The sequence below is a fragment of the Camarhynchus parvulus genome, chromosome 1 (genome assembly GCF_901933205.1).
Source record: "Camarhynchus parvulus chromosome 1, STF_HiC, whole genome shotgun sequence".
In the NCBI taxonomy this organism is placed as follows: Eukaryota; Metazoa; Chordata; class Aves; order Passeriformes; family Thraupidae; genus Camarhynchus; species Camarhynchus parvulus.
This window is the reverse complement of record NC_044571.1, coordinates 95,590,834-95,606,508: the sequence shown is the minus strand read 5'-3', so window position 1 is coordinate 95,606,508 and position 15,675 is coordinate 95,590,834. Positions and strand designations below refer to the sequence as shown.

Below are 15,675 nucleotides of genomic sequence, written 5' to 3'. Positions count from 1 at the left end.
CTGGACTTGGGATAGTTCTCATGTGGTACCTGGCCTGTCTACGACCTACAAGTGCTGTCAGGACTCAGTTGTGCTGGCTGGAGTAGCTACTTCCAGAGCTGTTTCACATGGCCTGTGCTTTCAGCTATGCTGGAAACCATGCTAGCATATGGAGAAAAGTCCAACTTTGCCTCCTTGTCTGGCCTTCTTGAGAACAGCTTCCTTTCTTCTTCTGTTCTTCTTCCTTTCTCTCCACAGAAAAAGATGATGACCTACATATGTGAATATCAGCTATTAGGCTATTAATAACAAGTTCCATTTATGCAGAGAGAGCCCTGATAAGTCCTTACTAATGCAATTTGAAAGATACAGCTTGAAGCTCTCTGGGAAAGAGCGTAGTTATGGATCTTGACAAAATTACTTTGAGCACAGCTTGCTCAAGAAGGAGCTGAGCTGGGCAGTATGTAATAAGTTAGTTACCATTCATATAGAAAAAAATTAAAAAGAACTATTATGAACCACCTTCTTCTGTCTTATCAACCTGCTTCTTATGCTCCTTTTCATATGCCTGGCATACCTGTTATTTTCTTCTCTTAATAGCTTTTGTCATTGTCGTGGGTTTACAAGAAGCAAGTTTTCTGGGAATAGAGTAGCCAGAAGCCAATAAGTGTCCAGATTTTAAATTGACACCAAGCTTGGCCACTGAAAGTAGATGCGCCTCTGAGAACACAGGGGTTAGAAGCAGAGCACTCCCTTAAGCTCTCTCTTTTTGATTTCCGGCCAGCAAAGAGACAAGGCCTCCCCTGCCCGGCTTCGAGCTGAGTGGGGGAGGAGAAAACCTGCAGCCTGGCAGAGGTAGGCCTGACCCCTCAAGATAGAAAGGTAGTGAGGACACCAAGAGGCGTTGGGCAGCCCCCCCCCAGGAGAGACAGAGGGAGAGAGGCCCCGAGAAGATTTGAGCAGCCCCCAGCCAGAAGACGAGAGAGAGAAAGCTGGTACAGGCCTGTGGCCTTGAAGTGATATCGGCCTGTGAAAAAAGAGGAGGAAGGGGGGAGTGCAGCAGAGAAAGAGCCTGGCCGCGTGCAAGAGTTTGTTAACCCCTTTCTAGATGATGAAGACCTCACAGAGCATTTAGACGTTTCCCAGAAGAGAGATAGAGTAGATGATAAAGAGAAAATGAGCAAGAGAATGACAGTTAGAGCAGTGAGTGAGGCTAAGAGAGTAAAGAAGAAGCCAGACAGAGATGATAGAGTAGCTAGTTGCTGGACTCTTTTTGGTACAGCCATGGACAGAACCGTGCTTCCTCGCGACGCAGAGGCTGCATGCAGGGGGGAGGCGATGGCTCAGAACTGAGAGGGTTCAGTTTTGGAGACCCCCCGGCCCCAGAGGGTAGACAAGTATGGGGGGGACAAGAAGTCCCGAGAGTGATGAAGAAACTGTGCTTTTTTTTCGAAACTAGTCAAAGCACCCTTAAAAAGATAACCCTTGAAGCAGCTCTGTTCCTTGTCCAATAGTGAGAGCGCTAAGCATGCAAAAAAGAAGTCACCATAGCCCCAAGAAGGACTCCTCTCCTCTTGATAGACTAGAATTGAGTATTTACAGAGTGATAAGTAGAGACTTGAAAATTAGAAGATGTATTAGAAATGTAGTAGGGGGAAGAAGAAATGCTTTTTTTGTAGAGTGTTCATTTTCCAAGTGTGTGTGTGCGTGTGTGTGTGTGTAGTTTTTTTTTTCCTTTTGTAGTTTAGTTAATAAACTTTTTTTTCTAAAGTAGAAGCCTGCTTTGCTTATTTCCTAGTCACATCTCACAGCGAACACCAGAGAAGTATATTTTCATAGAGCACTGGCATTGTGCCAGTGTCAAACCATGACAGTCATGAAACTGGCTGGAATTTAGTGACAAAGAATAAAATTGTGGCAAGTTTCATGCATCTGTCCTTAAAGAGATGGAGGAATGCAAGAAAGAGTAGTCAGAAAATTCAGAAAATACAGAAAAGGAGCATGTACTGTTTGCACAGGAGACACTGTTTTATTTCAGTGGGGTTTTCTGGTCAGTTTTATGTAATTACATTTCTCAGAAACCTGTGAGACTTGTGAGACTAGATTCCATACTGAGAGGTACTGAGTGTGCATGTCTGAAGTCTAGTGTGGTTTATGAGAGGTTGCTACCTTAAAACATGATGACTTATAGGTGAGTTGGACTGAGGAAGATCCTGGAATATTTCAGACTAGATCATGGAAACTATAAGAAGCGAATCATTCAGCTTGTTGGGATTTTTCTTTCATTTGCCTTGTAGGCTTCTTTACAATTTCTCTCTGAAATTAACACATACCTTTGGGTTTGGAGGGGGATTTTTTTGTTTGTTTGTTTGTTTGGGGGTCTTGGGGGTTTTTTGTGTTATTTTGGAGGACAGGGAGATTTGGAACATTGGTAAGTAAGCCCAAATCACCTAGCCATACAATGCATATCACAGTGAGCTGATAAAATGATAGAGTTCTTACTTGTTTAGGGAGGTTTTGCCCAGCTTTTAGCTAGATTTTCAAGAAGTTTTCTCTATTTTTTCCAATTTACTTTAATTTCTTCAGAGTTTCCATGAGTTTATGCAGAAAGGTTGATTGACAGGGAATACGTCCATGCAGTCACATGTTGGTCTACAATTTTAGCCAGCCAGCCTGCATGCAATAGCAGACTGGGATGGAAGACAAATTGAAAAGCAGCAGCTCTGCAGACAGGGTGTGGAAAACCACTAAGGCTTAAAGTAGCAGCATTGATCAGGTATAGGGCATCTTCAACCACTGGAGACAGCTCTGTAGCAATTTTGTTTCTCCTTCTTCCTGTTTCCATTCCTGTAGGGGCTATGATTGCCTTTAATACCATCCTTTTCTCTCCTCTCTGTCATGATCATCTATGAGATGTGTTGTGTATATATAGTTTGGGGTTTTTTTTGCTCTTTCTTTGCCCTTAAATCAATTTTACCAGATCTAAAGATTGGTTTCCTTTTCTGACCTGTGTAGATCACTTATGGTTGGTGTTCATACTGTGTATCATCTGCTGACATCCCATCACTGCCTTTGGGGACAGAGTCACACGTCAATTCTTTTTACTGCTATCCTCCACAATTCCCAGAAGTCCTCCAAAGCTGATCCAAGCATTGCCCCAAGCATGATCAAACCCCAAGTCAGTCCTGCTTTGTATTTGGGCTGATCCCGTGTTTGTTCATAACGTTCATGTAGAGGCAGACCATAGGCCAAGTTGGGCAGTAGGCTAAGACCGGATGTTGCACTTGTTTTCTCTGGAAATAGGATGTTAAGAATTCAGCCAGACTACAGCTGATGTGCCTCTGGCATCCACACTGGGGCTTTCTGCAGAGAGGTATTAACCAAGTCCCAGCTCCTGCAGTTAAATGAGCATGAGCAGCAGGAGCATGGGTTCTGTTCTCAGCTGTGCTGCCAGTTGCTCCGGAGCAAACAGATGTGGAGTCAGCCACAGACCTGCCTCAGCTGCATATTACAGTTGGCTTGCAAGGTCATAAATCTTTCCCCTTCTAGAAGAACTTGTCTTGATTCACTTATAGAAAATACTGTATGAAAAATTTCTCATTCACTTCTCTCTTCTCATTCTCATTTAAATACTTTTTGTAAATCAAATGGAGTTCACCAGTGCACAGCCTGAGACATCAACGAACTTAACTCCACGGCTGCAAAACATGTAATGCCTCTCATTGCTGAAAGAGATATTTCCTGTTAAGACTGCACATTTTGAAAGGAGCCAGTTTGGTGGAATATTAGCACTTCCTATGCTATAAATAGACCAGATGAGTATCGCTTTCAATCTCAAAGGAATACATTTCTAATTTCTTGAGGCATGTAACAGTATCCCCGGCAGGATTCTCAGGGAGTTTTATCCTTGATGATGCGTTTTGACTTTCTTGTTGATGAATGAGCATGCTTATAGCAGTGCATAGACATTTAGAGAGCTATTTATAGCTTCAGAGGCACTGCAGCTAAGGTCAGAGAAGTCCTTGCTGCTTTGGATGGCTAGGTGGGCAGAACAGGCAAGTGTGAAACAAGGTGGAAGACTGTGGGCTGAATGTTAAATGGACAACCAAGTTTGTGAGGAGGGGAACTACCAGTTTATTCATAGCTTTCCTTCTGTATTGGAAGTAAGGATGATTCAGCAAACGGGACTTCTTGGGAACAGCAGTCTGGAGGTGACATCACTGGAATTGCATGCTTCTCCCTCATTGTGCAGCTCCCTTGTAATACATCCTCTGTATTTCTGATGCCTGCTGCTGCTGTTGTAAGACAGAGGCTACTACAGGAAGTTCAGGTCATAAAATATGTTGGCTCAGTTGCTATTTTCACAAGCTTAATAAAATGTACTTGTGTTCAGCATAATGTTCATCTGATTGTATGAACTGAGAAGCTGCACATGTAAATGAACATAATGGAGCTGGGACTCTGGTTGATATTGGACTTGTATAAAAATTCTTCCTGTTGTTTTTATATACTGGGAGAACTGAATCCCAGCTCCTGGTCCCACTCAGAGATAAAACCATAAAGAAAGCAGGCAGCTAATACATGTTTATTACTATGCCTCTGCCATGCATGAGGGTTTGAGAAACATGTCATAGCAAAGAGGAAGTTTTCCCACAGTTTGAAATGGCAAGTGCTGTATACTGAAAGACATTCCTTCTCTATGGCAAAGGGTGATGCAATGTCCAATCATACAGTACCTGCTGTACCACACATTTGATTTCAAAATTAAATAATAGTTGGGACTGGAAAGAGTGGAAATGAGTATATGCTGTGACAGAACTCAACTGTTCTTGGAGTAATCAGAATACTACTAATTTTTGAGTATTAAGGAGAGCTAGAGACCATCTGGAAGGAGATGCATTACCACAGAACAACAAATAGGAAAAGAGAGCTCTACAGGTGCGATGCTAGAAGATAGCGGAGAGCCTGGCTTCAGGGACTTACTTAATTATTTATGCCTGGCATATCAGGCATAAATTGTTTTTTCCAGTTATTAAGTGCTGAATTTGAGAAAACGCATCTGCCATGTCAGCCAGTGAAAGACTTTGAAAAAATGCTCTGTGCTCTGATTTATTGGTTCCCAAACTTTGGTCCAGAGATAAATAACAGTCTACAGCCAAGCTTTAAGTGATGTGCAGCCTGTCTTTGGAGCAATGTTGCACAGTAAATCATGTAGTATTTGATTACAAAGATTAAAAGGCCAAAGGCTTTGGAGGGTGAGAAGCAGTGTTCTGAGTACTGCTGCTTGAGTGGAACAAAAGGAAAGTTGAACTAGTTGAAGGAGATCAGGAAAGCTGTCCCCTGTGATCCCCATGGACAGGTTGCAATTCCTATATCCTGAAGCAAATTTGCTGGATCACTTGGTGTTTCTGCTGCAACAGGATTTCCTGGCCAAGAGTTATTTCTTTATAATGCTCTGTCTCATTCTGGCTTTTCACTGTTTGCTAAATGTATTTATCTGTACAGGGCCACACAGGCATGAAATTGATTCTCCTAGGAACTCCATTTCTCTCTCACTACCAAACTACAGTCATTTTCCATCTACTTTGCTTTCTAAAAGCTACTCTTTCTCAGCTTCATCAGTTACCTCACTGACATGGCTACAGTTCTCTTATTTATGTTTTTTCTTACATTAGGCGAGACAAGTGGGGGTGGGGGGGCTTTAACAGCATCATCCAGGTGCAGGTCCAAAGCACAGTGATGAGGGAGAGAAATAATCACCCCCACTAAAATGATGAATGTTTTGCTTTGATTCTTTTGCATCCTACCACTGCATTTCAACTAACAAGGTTTCTGCCTCTGACCTGCATGGTTCAACTGTTTAGTAAGGTTTTGCCACACACTGTCATAATCACTAACAACTGCTTGGGTTTGAAGGTAATTGTCTTTATTTTCTGGTTCATGCTTCAGGAAAAATTAAAACTTGATGCTGAGAGGGAAAAACTAGAGAGGCTTCAGGAGCTTTACTCCGAGCAGAAGACGCAGCTTGATAATTGCCCTGAGTCCATGAGGGAACAGTTACAGCAGCAGCTGAAGAGGGTTAGTAGCAAGTTTCAAGATTGCACTATTTTTTAAATTTTGTTGATTTTTTTTTTTTTTTTTTTTGTAGCTAAGTGTAACACTTTCTCTTTCAAGTATCCAGTGTCTGAAAATATTTGCAACTTAGAATTGTAACAGTCATGAGGGTTATGGCTTGCAGTTTTTTTGTGGAATACTTGTAATAGATTATGTGTGTGATTGCAAACAAGCAATGTGTGGATTAGAAACCATTTGGTGTTGAATGTTTCTAAAGCTTTGCATCACTTGCCTGTAATTAGCCCTTCAGGCTTGCTGGGTGATGTGGAAACTGTTGTGATGTTTAGATGGATGGTGGAACATCATTCTTTACCTGTGTGAGCAAAGACAGGGATTGGCCAGTAAATTACCATCTCAGTCAAGCTATGGATAACTTCTTTTTTTTCAATATATAACTTAGCTGTTAGCCTTAACTGTAGTTTGAAAAATTAATTTTGAAGATTTTACCACTTGCTAAAATAGCTTTATTTTGTTCTATATTTTCAACAGCGTCACATTGGTATAAATAAACTTTTCATAAAGTCTAATTGCAACTTGATTTTAGTTTGCATTATTTGTAAGCAAAATAAATAGAATGTTGGCAGTGAAAGCACCCTTAGTTTCTGTGAAAAAGTCTTAATATTCATTAACTTTAAGTAGGTTATACAGCACATATAGTTAGCTTTAGTAGGCAGGGAAAATAATTTTAGAAGCATCAGTATGGGATGCTGGGACGCTCAAGAGGCTATCTAAAAGTTAAATCTTTTTTTCTGTCTTGGGTGTTTGTATCAGGAATAAAGGCTGTAATAGCAATAATGAAAAAAGGGCTTTTCCTGCTTTATGGGAAATACTCTTTAGATGTTTTATTCGCAGAATTCTATTTTGTTTTTTCAAAGAGCAAAAAAAAAGCCCAGCTTTGGAAACATCAATGTTAAATTCTCAGTTGCTACAGAAAGTTTGCTTGTTTTGAGACACTTAAAACTTGTGTGTTATCTTAAAAAAAAAGGAAGAGTATTATGTAATGTCTCATACATATCAAAAGGAAAGGAAGCTTTTCCTCTGCAGTCACATGCTTGAATGTATTAATTCATGAGATGCTGCAGTCTTGTTGCTGTGGGATGGTAGTAAATCTCTTTTCACTACTGACTGTCACAGACATTTCTTTTATGAAAAATCTTCTCTTAAGATTTTCTTGCTGAAGCTGAAAAGTTCAGCAACTAGACATAAACAATAGGTTATCTGCTGCTGTGGAGTGTAACAGGTCTGCTTGGATTGGCTCAGTTTAGATGTTTAGAGTTGGTGACCAATCCAGAACTGAGATCTCTAGCTAGTTTGTTATTTTTTCTTTACTTTTCTTAGTTTAGCTTAGCAGCTTCTAGAAACTCTCTTTTCTTTTTCTTTTTGGTATAGTATATGTATATATTATAACAGAATAAATCAAACCTTCTGATCATAGAGCCCATCTTGTCTCTTCCTTCACCCGAAAACCCTTGTGACAACCGTCAACAACTGACCACCAAGATGCTTCTAGAAATCTGTTTGGTTAATTTTTTTAAAATTATTTTTTAATGATTTTTGTTCCTTGCAAGTCATCTTAATAATGATTTTGGATTTGAAAGTGTGACAAAACTTGTAGGGGTGTGGTAGGGGTGGGGAAATGTAGGGGTGTGGTTGTGTCCAGTTAGTTCTATTGCATATTGTTCCAGGCCAGTTGTAATGGGAGTTTGCTGTGGCTGCTGTGGTCAATGCAGTAAAAGTTATCACTGAATTAGTGCCCAGTAGCTCTCAAACTGATGTCAAAATGTGAGAGCAGTCATGAAATGATTGTAAGTATTTTACCCAAAATAGAGAAAATATATTCCCGAAAAATAACTGGGGCTCCCAGCAAAAGAAGGACATGGACTTTTGTGAGTTCAGAGGAGGCCACAAAGATGACCAGAGGGCTGGAACATTGCTCTTGTGGGGGATGGCTGACAGAGCTGCGTTCAGCCTGGAAAAGGAAGGCTCCAGGGAGTCCTTACAGCTCCTTCCAGTACCAAGAGGGGTCTTCTACAAAATTGGAGAGGCACCTTTTAAAAGAGCAGGTAGTGATAACCCAATCACATTAAACTGAAAGAGGGGAGGCTCATATAAGATGTTAGGCAGAAGTTTTTTACTCGGACGTTGGTAAGGCTCTGGAACAGGTGGCCCAGAAAACTTGTAGGCTCCTCATCTGTGAAAATGTTAAAAGTTAGGGACTTGGATGGGACTTCAAGCAACTTGGTCTAATGTAAAGTTCCCTGCCCGTGGCAGGGGGTTGGAATGAAGTGATCTTTAAGGTCCCTTCCAACCCAAACCATACCTGAGTCTGCAACGTGTTCTGTTGTGCTACTTTACTGACAACAAGGAAGGCATGGAGGAGACAAACCCTGATGGTTCTCTGGGGCTTCAGTAATTTTTGCCCAGGGGAGTGGGCAGCCAATGTCATTGTAGCAGTTGACTGCAGGGTGGGCCTGGAGTTTGGGTTGGAGTGGGCAGATGACAAATTCTTGTTTCCTTGTACCTGAAACACATATATACTCTCCCTGTTGGGCAGGAAGTGTATTTTAAAGGCCCCCAGTTGGCTTTTTCATCATCAGTTGCCTTCTCTGAAGTCTGCTCTATTGCCTCAGTAGCAATTACTGTTGTGTACAATGGGCTAAATTTACTGACTTTCATGGCCCAGGCAAAGCCTTTTGGTGTTTTTGGGGATGCTGAAGATGTCTGGCTAGTTCTGTATTGTAGGTAACTGCTTTCCTGTAAATTTTACCGAGCACCTTTGCTTTTGATCTCTTCATTATCTCCTACAAGTGAAGAGCATGTCTCTGGAGAGTAAGGGGAAGATACTTGCATTCCATGTATGAACTTGGATTCTTCAGTTTCTGCATCCTGTGTCTTTCTCTGGTCACTGGAATCTGTTTTTGAATTCCTTTTGTAGAGACCTGTCTTAGTAGTAGCTCATCTTAGCCACTAACCTTTGCCTTAGGTTGAAATAAGAAAAGGAACAAGTTTGCATTCTTCCAGGGTGTAGGTTTTCTTGTGTAGCAAGTCATGTGTCTGTTTTAGAGAGCCTTTCCATTTACTAATGCTGCAATTATTGAATACGCCCTTTTCTTCAGCACTCTGAAACTTGTAAGCAGGAATTCATATTATGAATGCACAGATGTTGCAGGAGGGAAGATTAGCATTCATTTCTTGTGCTGAAAAGAACCATGTGTTTTATCTCATCATCCCTAAGCAGAAAACAGGTGCGTTCTTATTTCTTGGTTCATTTCTGCAGCATTCGACTCTTCTTTTTCTGACAACACATAGTATCAGTTCAGAGCAATGCGTAAAAAGTGGGCTGATACATTTTCTGAAGTACCTATTGGCTAGGGTGGATGACTAGAGTCCCTACTTGCACAGAGAGCAATTTTCAGCAGTTAATTCCATGTGCAGTTCTCTAGGTTACTGGTGCAATACTTTGTCCTTTTTGGTTGGAAAGCAGATGTCCTCTGAGTTTGGCATGTGACAACCTCACCAGGTGGATTTAGGCTTTGGTGGTGTCCCAGCCAGGCTACAGCAGAGCCCAGCCAGCTCGGGAGGCTCGCTTGCTCTGAGTGCTGCAAAACAGCTCCCTCACAGTGCAGATGCTTCTTAGCAGGAGGCACCGTAGGAGTGATGGAGAAAGCAACATCAAAACAAAAATTAGCCCTGTTTACTCTCTTATTATGCAAGAAGGTCATTAGAAGTATTGAGATCCTGGTGAGACATGTTGTAGGATATATATAAATATAATTTTAGGTTTATGTTTTTGTTTGTTTGTAAGTACCTTTACTGTGGTGTCAGCAAAAGCATTATTATGGTTTTTTATTACCTTTTTATTTTTTTCATTAAGGATGCTGATATTCTGGACATAGAAAGCAAACACTTTGAAGATTTAGAATTTCAGCAGCTTGAACATGAAAGCAGGTTAGATGAAGAGAAGGAAAATCTGACACAACAGCTCCTGCATGAAGTAGCTGAATATCAGCGCAGCATTGTCAGTAGAAAGGTAACAGCACCAGCACTCGATTAATTTGTTCTTTGTTGTTGAGCATAAGGGCAAGGAAATGGATCTACAACCTGCCTATCTGCAAGAAATAATGCAAAACGCTCCTCTTTGAAAGAGTTTTTGAAGCAGAGAATGGCCCAGTGACATCCCACACAGATCAAATAATACACTTATCCAAGAAGAAAGAAATTAATAACATTTCATGCCCTGTTTGCATATTTCATATGAAAATCAAACCCCTTAATTTGCTCAAAAAAAGTACCAAAGTTTTGGTGGGTTTTTTTCCCTCTTTAAGAAAGGAGATTTGTACTTTCTGGACAAAACTGCAGTTATTTTAGGCTTGTTAATGATTTTTCTATTAAATGGTTTTGTTAAAATAATAGTAGAACACCAAATTAAGAAAATACAGTAATTTTAAAAATTAGTTTGAAAGGTGCTATCTCGATCAATTAATACCACTTTTTTCAGAAATCACAGGTTGGATCTCTAAACCAGTTCTGTTCAGTATATGGATGGTTGTCACTATATTATCAAAGAATACATGCAATTATTCTTTTGTCTCTTGAATAAGTTTTCTCTTTACTGTCTAATTCTTATTTAATTATCTCCTTCAGAGCAGTGAGCTGTCTTGTACTAACTTATTTTCCTGCTGCTTAGTCATGCATATGAATAAGTGAACTTTTATGAGTAGGATCTTTGCTGCAGGTTGTCTTGAGATTTGAAAATAAGTAATGTAAATTGTGATTTTCTTATATTAGGAAAAGGTTTCTGCTCTCAAAAAACAAGCCAATCATATTGTCCAACAAGCACAAAGAGAACAAGATCATTTTGTAAAAGAGAAAAACAACTTAATAATGATGCTGCAAAGGGTAAGTATTTTTTGTCTTTCAAACATTTTTGGCAATAAAAGAACATTTCATAGAACAAAAGAATGTAGAGCAGAAGAAGAGCATCAATTGTGCAGAAGATAGCAAGTTGGTAATAACATGACAGACATTCGCCTTTAAAAAAAAAGAAAATCTTTTGCAGTCATTCAGCAGGTATTCTTAAGAGAAACACTACTGGCATTTGATAATCAAGAGTGTTTTAGAGGTGCCCTCTTTCCCAAGGACTCAAGCAGAGGCACCTGCCCACATGCTAAAGCTGGAACCTGTGTTCCCTTTGTGGCTAGTGGGACTCTGCACAGAGTGCTCAGATTTTTGGGTTTAATAGCCCCTGTGAGGCTATGAGATGAGCTACTTCTCATCAGCTAACATCTGATTAATAAGAAGCTGTCATGAACCCTTCATGTCCATTTTATATTCTGCTTTTAATCATGAGAGAAACCATGTTTAGCTCACTAAGCAGAATCATCATTTTCAAAATGCTGAAGGAGCACTTACTTGGTTTGGCTGTGGTTGTTAAATAAAGGCATTTCATTTGTTTTTTGTTCTGTACCTCCAATTTTGTTCAGTTCTGTTCTAAAAGGATGAAGCTGAAGCTCTGCTATGTAGTTTCAGTCTTGTATCCCAATGTGTTTCCTCACATAGTAAAGGAAATGGCTAACATTTATTTTCACTACTTGGCTGTTGTTATTCAATATAAAATGTCTGGTTTTAACAGGAAAAAGAAAATCTCTGTAATCTGGAAAAGAAATATTCCACACTTTCTGGAGAAAAAGGATTTCCTGTCGGTCCCAATAGTCTGAAAGAGGTAAAGAGCTTCTCTGCTTTTGACATTACCATAACTAACTTTTAATAATGCCTCATACAAAAGCACTTCAGTATGTAGTATTGAGTGAAGTCCTAGTCATCAAATCTTTACAAAGTAATTTCATACCATTTTTTAAACTTATTCCGAGAAGGCTAGATTCACTAGTGCAAAAATAACTTCTCTTGACATTCTTCCAAATGTAACTGGTATAGTTTTAATCTCTTGCTGTAGAGAAATTATTGGTTTTATGTGTGTGGAGTGTGCGTGTATGTCTGATTTTCTCAAAATAGACAATTAAACCTCGTTGAAGTGAAGAAGAATTAGATCTGGGAATAACTGTTCAAGTACAAATACAATTTGGTCTTATTTTTGCACTGTAGATTTGATTATTGCCTCCCCTCCCTCATTCTAAGACCCTTTACTAAAGCATGACAAATGTACATTTTGTTCTTTTTAAAAAGCATTGATTTGAAGACTTTGAGCTATTGTGGTTCTAAGATATGTATTGAGCTATTTATTTCACTTTTTTTGAACAGTTAGAGGAAGTAGAAAATTTAGCATTTAAAGTACACTGACAGGCATATATGGCTGTTTCATTAACTTCTTCTTAAGAGTTCTGACTGAACTTGCTGGATCTGCTAGTCTTGAAGCCGTGACCAAGGTCTGCCACATATAATGATGTAGGTGCCACTCTGGGAAGTTGGGCTCTTGAAGTCTAAAGCACCCACAACCTTTCAGCACCTGGGAACTGGGTCTTGCTTATATGATCTCCAAGTTCCCAGTGTGCAGTTTCACTTGTCAGTGGGATTGAGCACCCTTTCTTTCTTGCTTAGACTTTCAGCGTCCTAGGTTGTGTTCTGACCTGGACATCTGTCCTCCCACCAGAACATCTGGCAAGTCTAAGTTTCATTTTTTTCCTTTTGAGATGGATCTGCCCATTTTCTCACTAGGGAGAGGGTGCGGTCTGGTTGGTTTTTGTTGCACACACTTCAGGGCTTGTTTACTCACATACTTCAAACTGCAACTACATTAAGTGAGGCTATACTCTTTTTAAAAGGAAATGGATTATTCAATGGTGTCAGTCTGATTACCACAGTGAAGTCAGTCAGGACTTACTCCAAGGTAGATAAGAACAGCAAGGGTTATCTGTTTTATCCTCAGTGTTTCCATAGGCTCTGTCCTACAAAAAAACACCTTTGCCAGATGTCATGTTTGTCTTGGTCCAGTTTAATTCTTCTCTGACTGTCCTGGCACTTTTGAAAATCAGGCACCAAAGACAGGCTTACAGAGACTGCTGGAACAGCAGTTCATTTCACCATAGCGTTGCTATGCATCAGTTGAGTCTGTGGTCCAATGTTTGCCAGCCCTCCTCGCCAAAGCACACATTTGTAATCCTCTGCCATCCATTGTGAGCTGGCTCATAGCCTGCATAGCAAGAGTAACACTGCCTCAGGTAAAGAAGCAGGATGCTTATCCTGCCATTAAATAAGCAAGGAAAATCAATGCTGTTTAAAAGTTCAGCATTGAAAATATTACTTGGATGACTAATCTGACTTGAAACCATGTATTTAATTAAATGTAACAGGGGTCTGAGCTACTGCAAAGCACAGTCATTTGTTCCTTACTTAGTTTTATGTTCTTCTTCTAAATCCTCACTGGCATTGTGAGTCAGAACTGGATGTTCTTCCTATAAAGGTGGAAGTGTTTATATCTTTATTATTAACACAATATTGCATTGCAGAATTGTTGAGTTTTGGTTACTGATAAACTGCCACTACAAGATGGTTAAGCAAGTTTTATGTTAATTCATTCTGGATTCTATTTTACTGCACTGTAGTCATATGCTTTGAGAGATAAACTTTACTATCTTAGCCAGTTTCCTCAATTAATGGCTCATCAAATAATATGAGAGTTAAGATTTGCCTCCTATTTGTAGAGTGCTTTGTTCACTGTATGATACATAATTTTACAGGCTTGTCTTCTATGATTGAACTAACTTATATCATACATTGAAAATTATGCTAATAGATAGTAATCTTGATATTTCTTTTCAAGTTGCCTTCTATGATCATTGGTAAATTTAGGCATTTCTAAAAAGAAGAAGTAGTATAGCAGTCTGTGCCTTCTCTTACAGAATTGCTGAAGTATATGTTGATGCAGTAATAGAAACACAGCCCTTGCCAGACACTGTCAATGTGAAAGCAGCTTTACATCTTGATTTAAAAATAATCATATTTCTAGCTCTTCTTTATGGCATTGCTTCAACTGTGATTTACTCTTACTTTTGTATAGCCTTGTTTTCTGTGGATTAGAAATTAGGACATTTTACTTTTTATAACCTAGTATCCTATGCACAATGGATTAGAATCCATATTTTACTTTTTAAAAAACATTTGTGCAGTTAACACCAAAATATATGCAATAACCACATTTTGCCCTCATATCTTAAATCTGCTTGCATAAATCTCAGCAGTCAGTGGCACACTGATGTTCCTGCCATGCCTCAGTCCATCACTTTCTGTGTGACTGCTTAATTTAAAAAAAAATTAAATAAATAAAAGCAAATCGTAATGGCTGCAGGCTAACACTAACAGCATCTTACCTGGTTCTTCTGGTAACAAATAAAAGTTAGAAGTGTCTTCCAGGCAATGCAAATGGAAGATGTGTTAGTGTAATTTCTGAGAACAGCTTGTCCTTATAGAAGTTCTTCTCAGTTCTGTTAGTCATTTGATTTACTCAAATTAGCCTAATATTTAGTCAAGAAACAAATCAGGTTATTTAATCAGAAACAAAAAAAAATTAAGATCTCAGAATAAGATTTATTCTTCCATTTCACCCAGTCTGTTTTCCTGAGAAAGAGCTACATAATTTCTAAAGGGTATTTGCCTTTTAGTAAAATCTTTTGGACACTTAATGTTCATTTGCATTTTGATTACACAAATGTTTCTGGAATTAAATTAAGAACAATTTTCAGAATCCAAGTATTTAACATTCAAAAATCTTGATGCTAATTTTATTTTATTTATGATTAAGTATTTCAATGATAACAAATATTTGGCTGAATCACTCTAAACTAACTTTCATTTTACTGGATGCGTTAATACTCTTGCATGTCTTTTTTGGCTTTTGCTCCTTTTAACTTCTGAATTCCTCCTTTTAGGGCTATATCAGTGTAAGTGAAATTAGTGAGCTGTATGGCAATTCCACGAATATATCCCCTTCCACTCAGACCCCCTCAGATGTTGAAGGAGTTGCCACTGAGCCTTCCACGGCTGTGCTGACGAGCCAGCCACAAAATAAAGAGGTTTGTTTGAGAGACATTTCCCTTTGTTTGCATTGTTCTTTCATGGCTGCCTTTTTTATTTTCTTTATTTTTTTATTTTTTGGTAATTCAACATGTAACAAACTGACCCTAAAGCAAATTGCCTCTGCCAGTTACAAGTCAGATAACAGGTTAATAGTAAAGCTGAAGCTCCAGCTTTAAAGTGTCTTTTGATGAGGTAGATGGTACCCTGAAGGCCAAAAAATGTGAATTCTTATGACCCAAGCAGCACTAAGCAACAAACTTTGCCTGCCCAACACTACGATGTAATGCACCTATGGGAAACTATCTGTGGACAAGCTTTTGACAACTTGATTAGTGGTGTTCAGGTGTTCATTTTGTTTTGTATCATCTTCTTTTTCTTTTCCCCCTGTAAGGTGGTAGAAGTATATCTTGAATAGTTGTGGGAGATTAATAGCTTCTGCCCATCTTAGCTATTACATGGAGTCTGTCCAGTCTGTTTTCTAGCTTACTTTCTCTTCCTCATTCTTTGTGAAATTTTGAATAAATCCCCTTTTAAAGGAATGGAATAACCTTT

At 39.2% G+C, this 15,675-nt stretch overlaps 1 protein-coding gene across 7 annotated transcripts in view; it reads left to right on the top strand.

Moving 5' to 3' along the window:
- The window catches only part of PHLDB2 (pleckstrin homology like domain family B member 2), a 66,546-nt gene that overhangs the window by 30,940 nt on the left and 19,931 nt on the right, over positions 1–15,675 (top strand). For 4 of the 7 annotated variants that reach the window (XM_030959514.1, XM_030959689.1, XM_030959334.1 and 1 more), the window contains exons 7-11: positions 5,929–6,057; positions 9,968–10,123; positions 10,882–10,992; positions 11,726–11,815; positions 14,976–15,119. In XM_030959514.1, coding sequence (XP_030815374.1) covers positions 5,929–6,057; positions 9,968–10,123; positions 10,882–10,992; positions 11,726–11,815; positions 14,976–15,119 — 630 coding nt within the window. The remainder of the gene's footprint in view (positions 1–5,928; positions 6,058–9,967; positions 10,124–10,881; positions 10,993–11,725; positions 11,816–14,975; positions 15,120–15,675) is intronic. The other 3 variants (XM_030959768.1, XM_030959607.1, XM_030959846.1) reach the window with 2 other exon arrangements.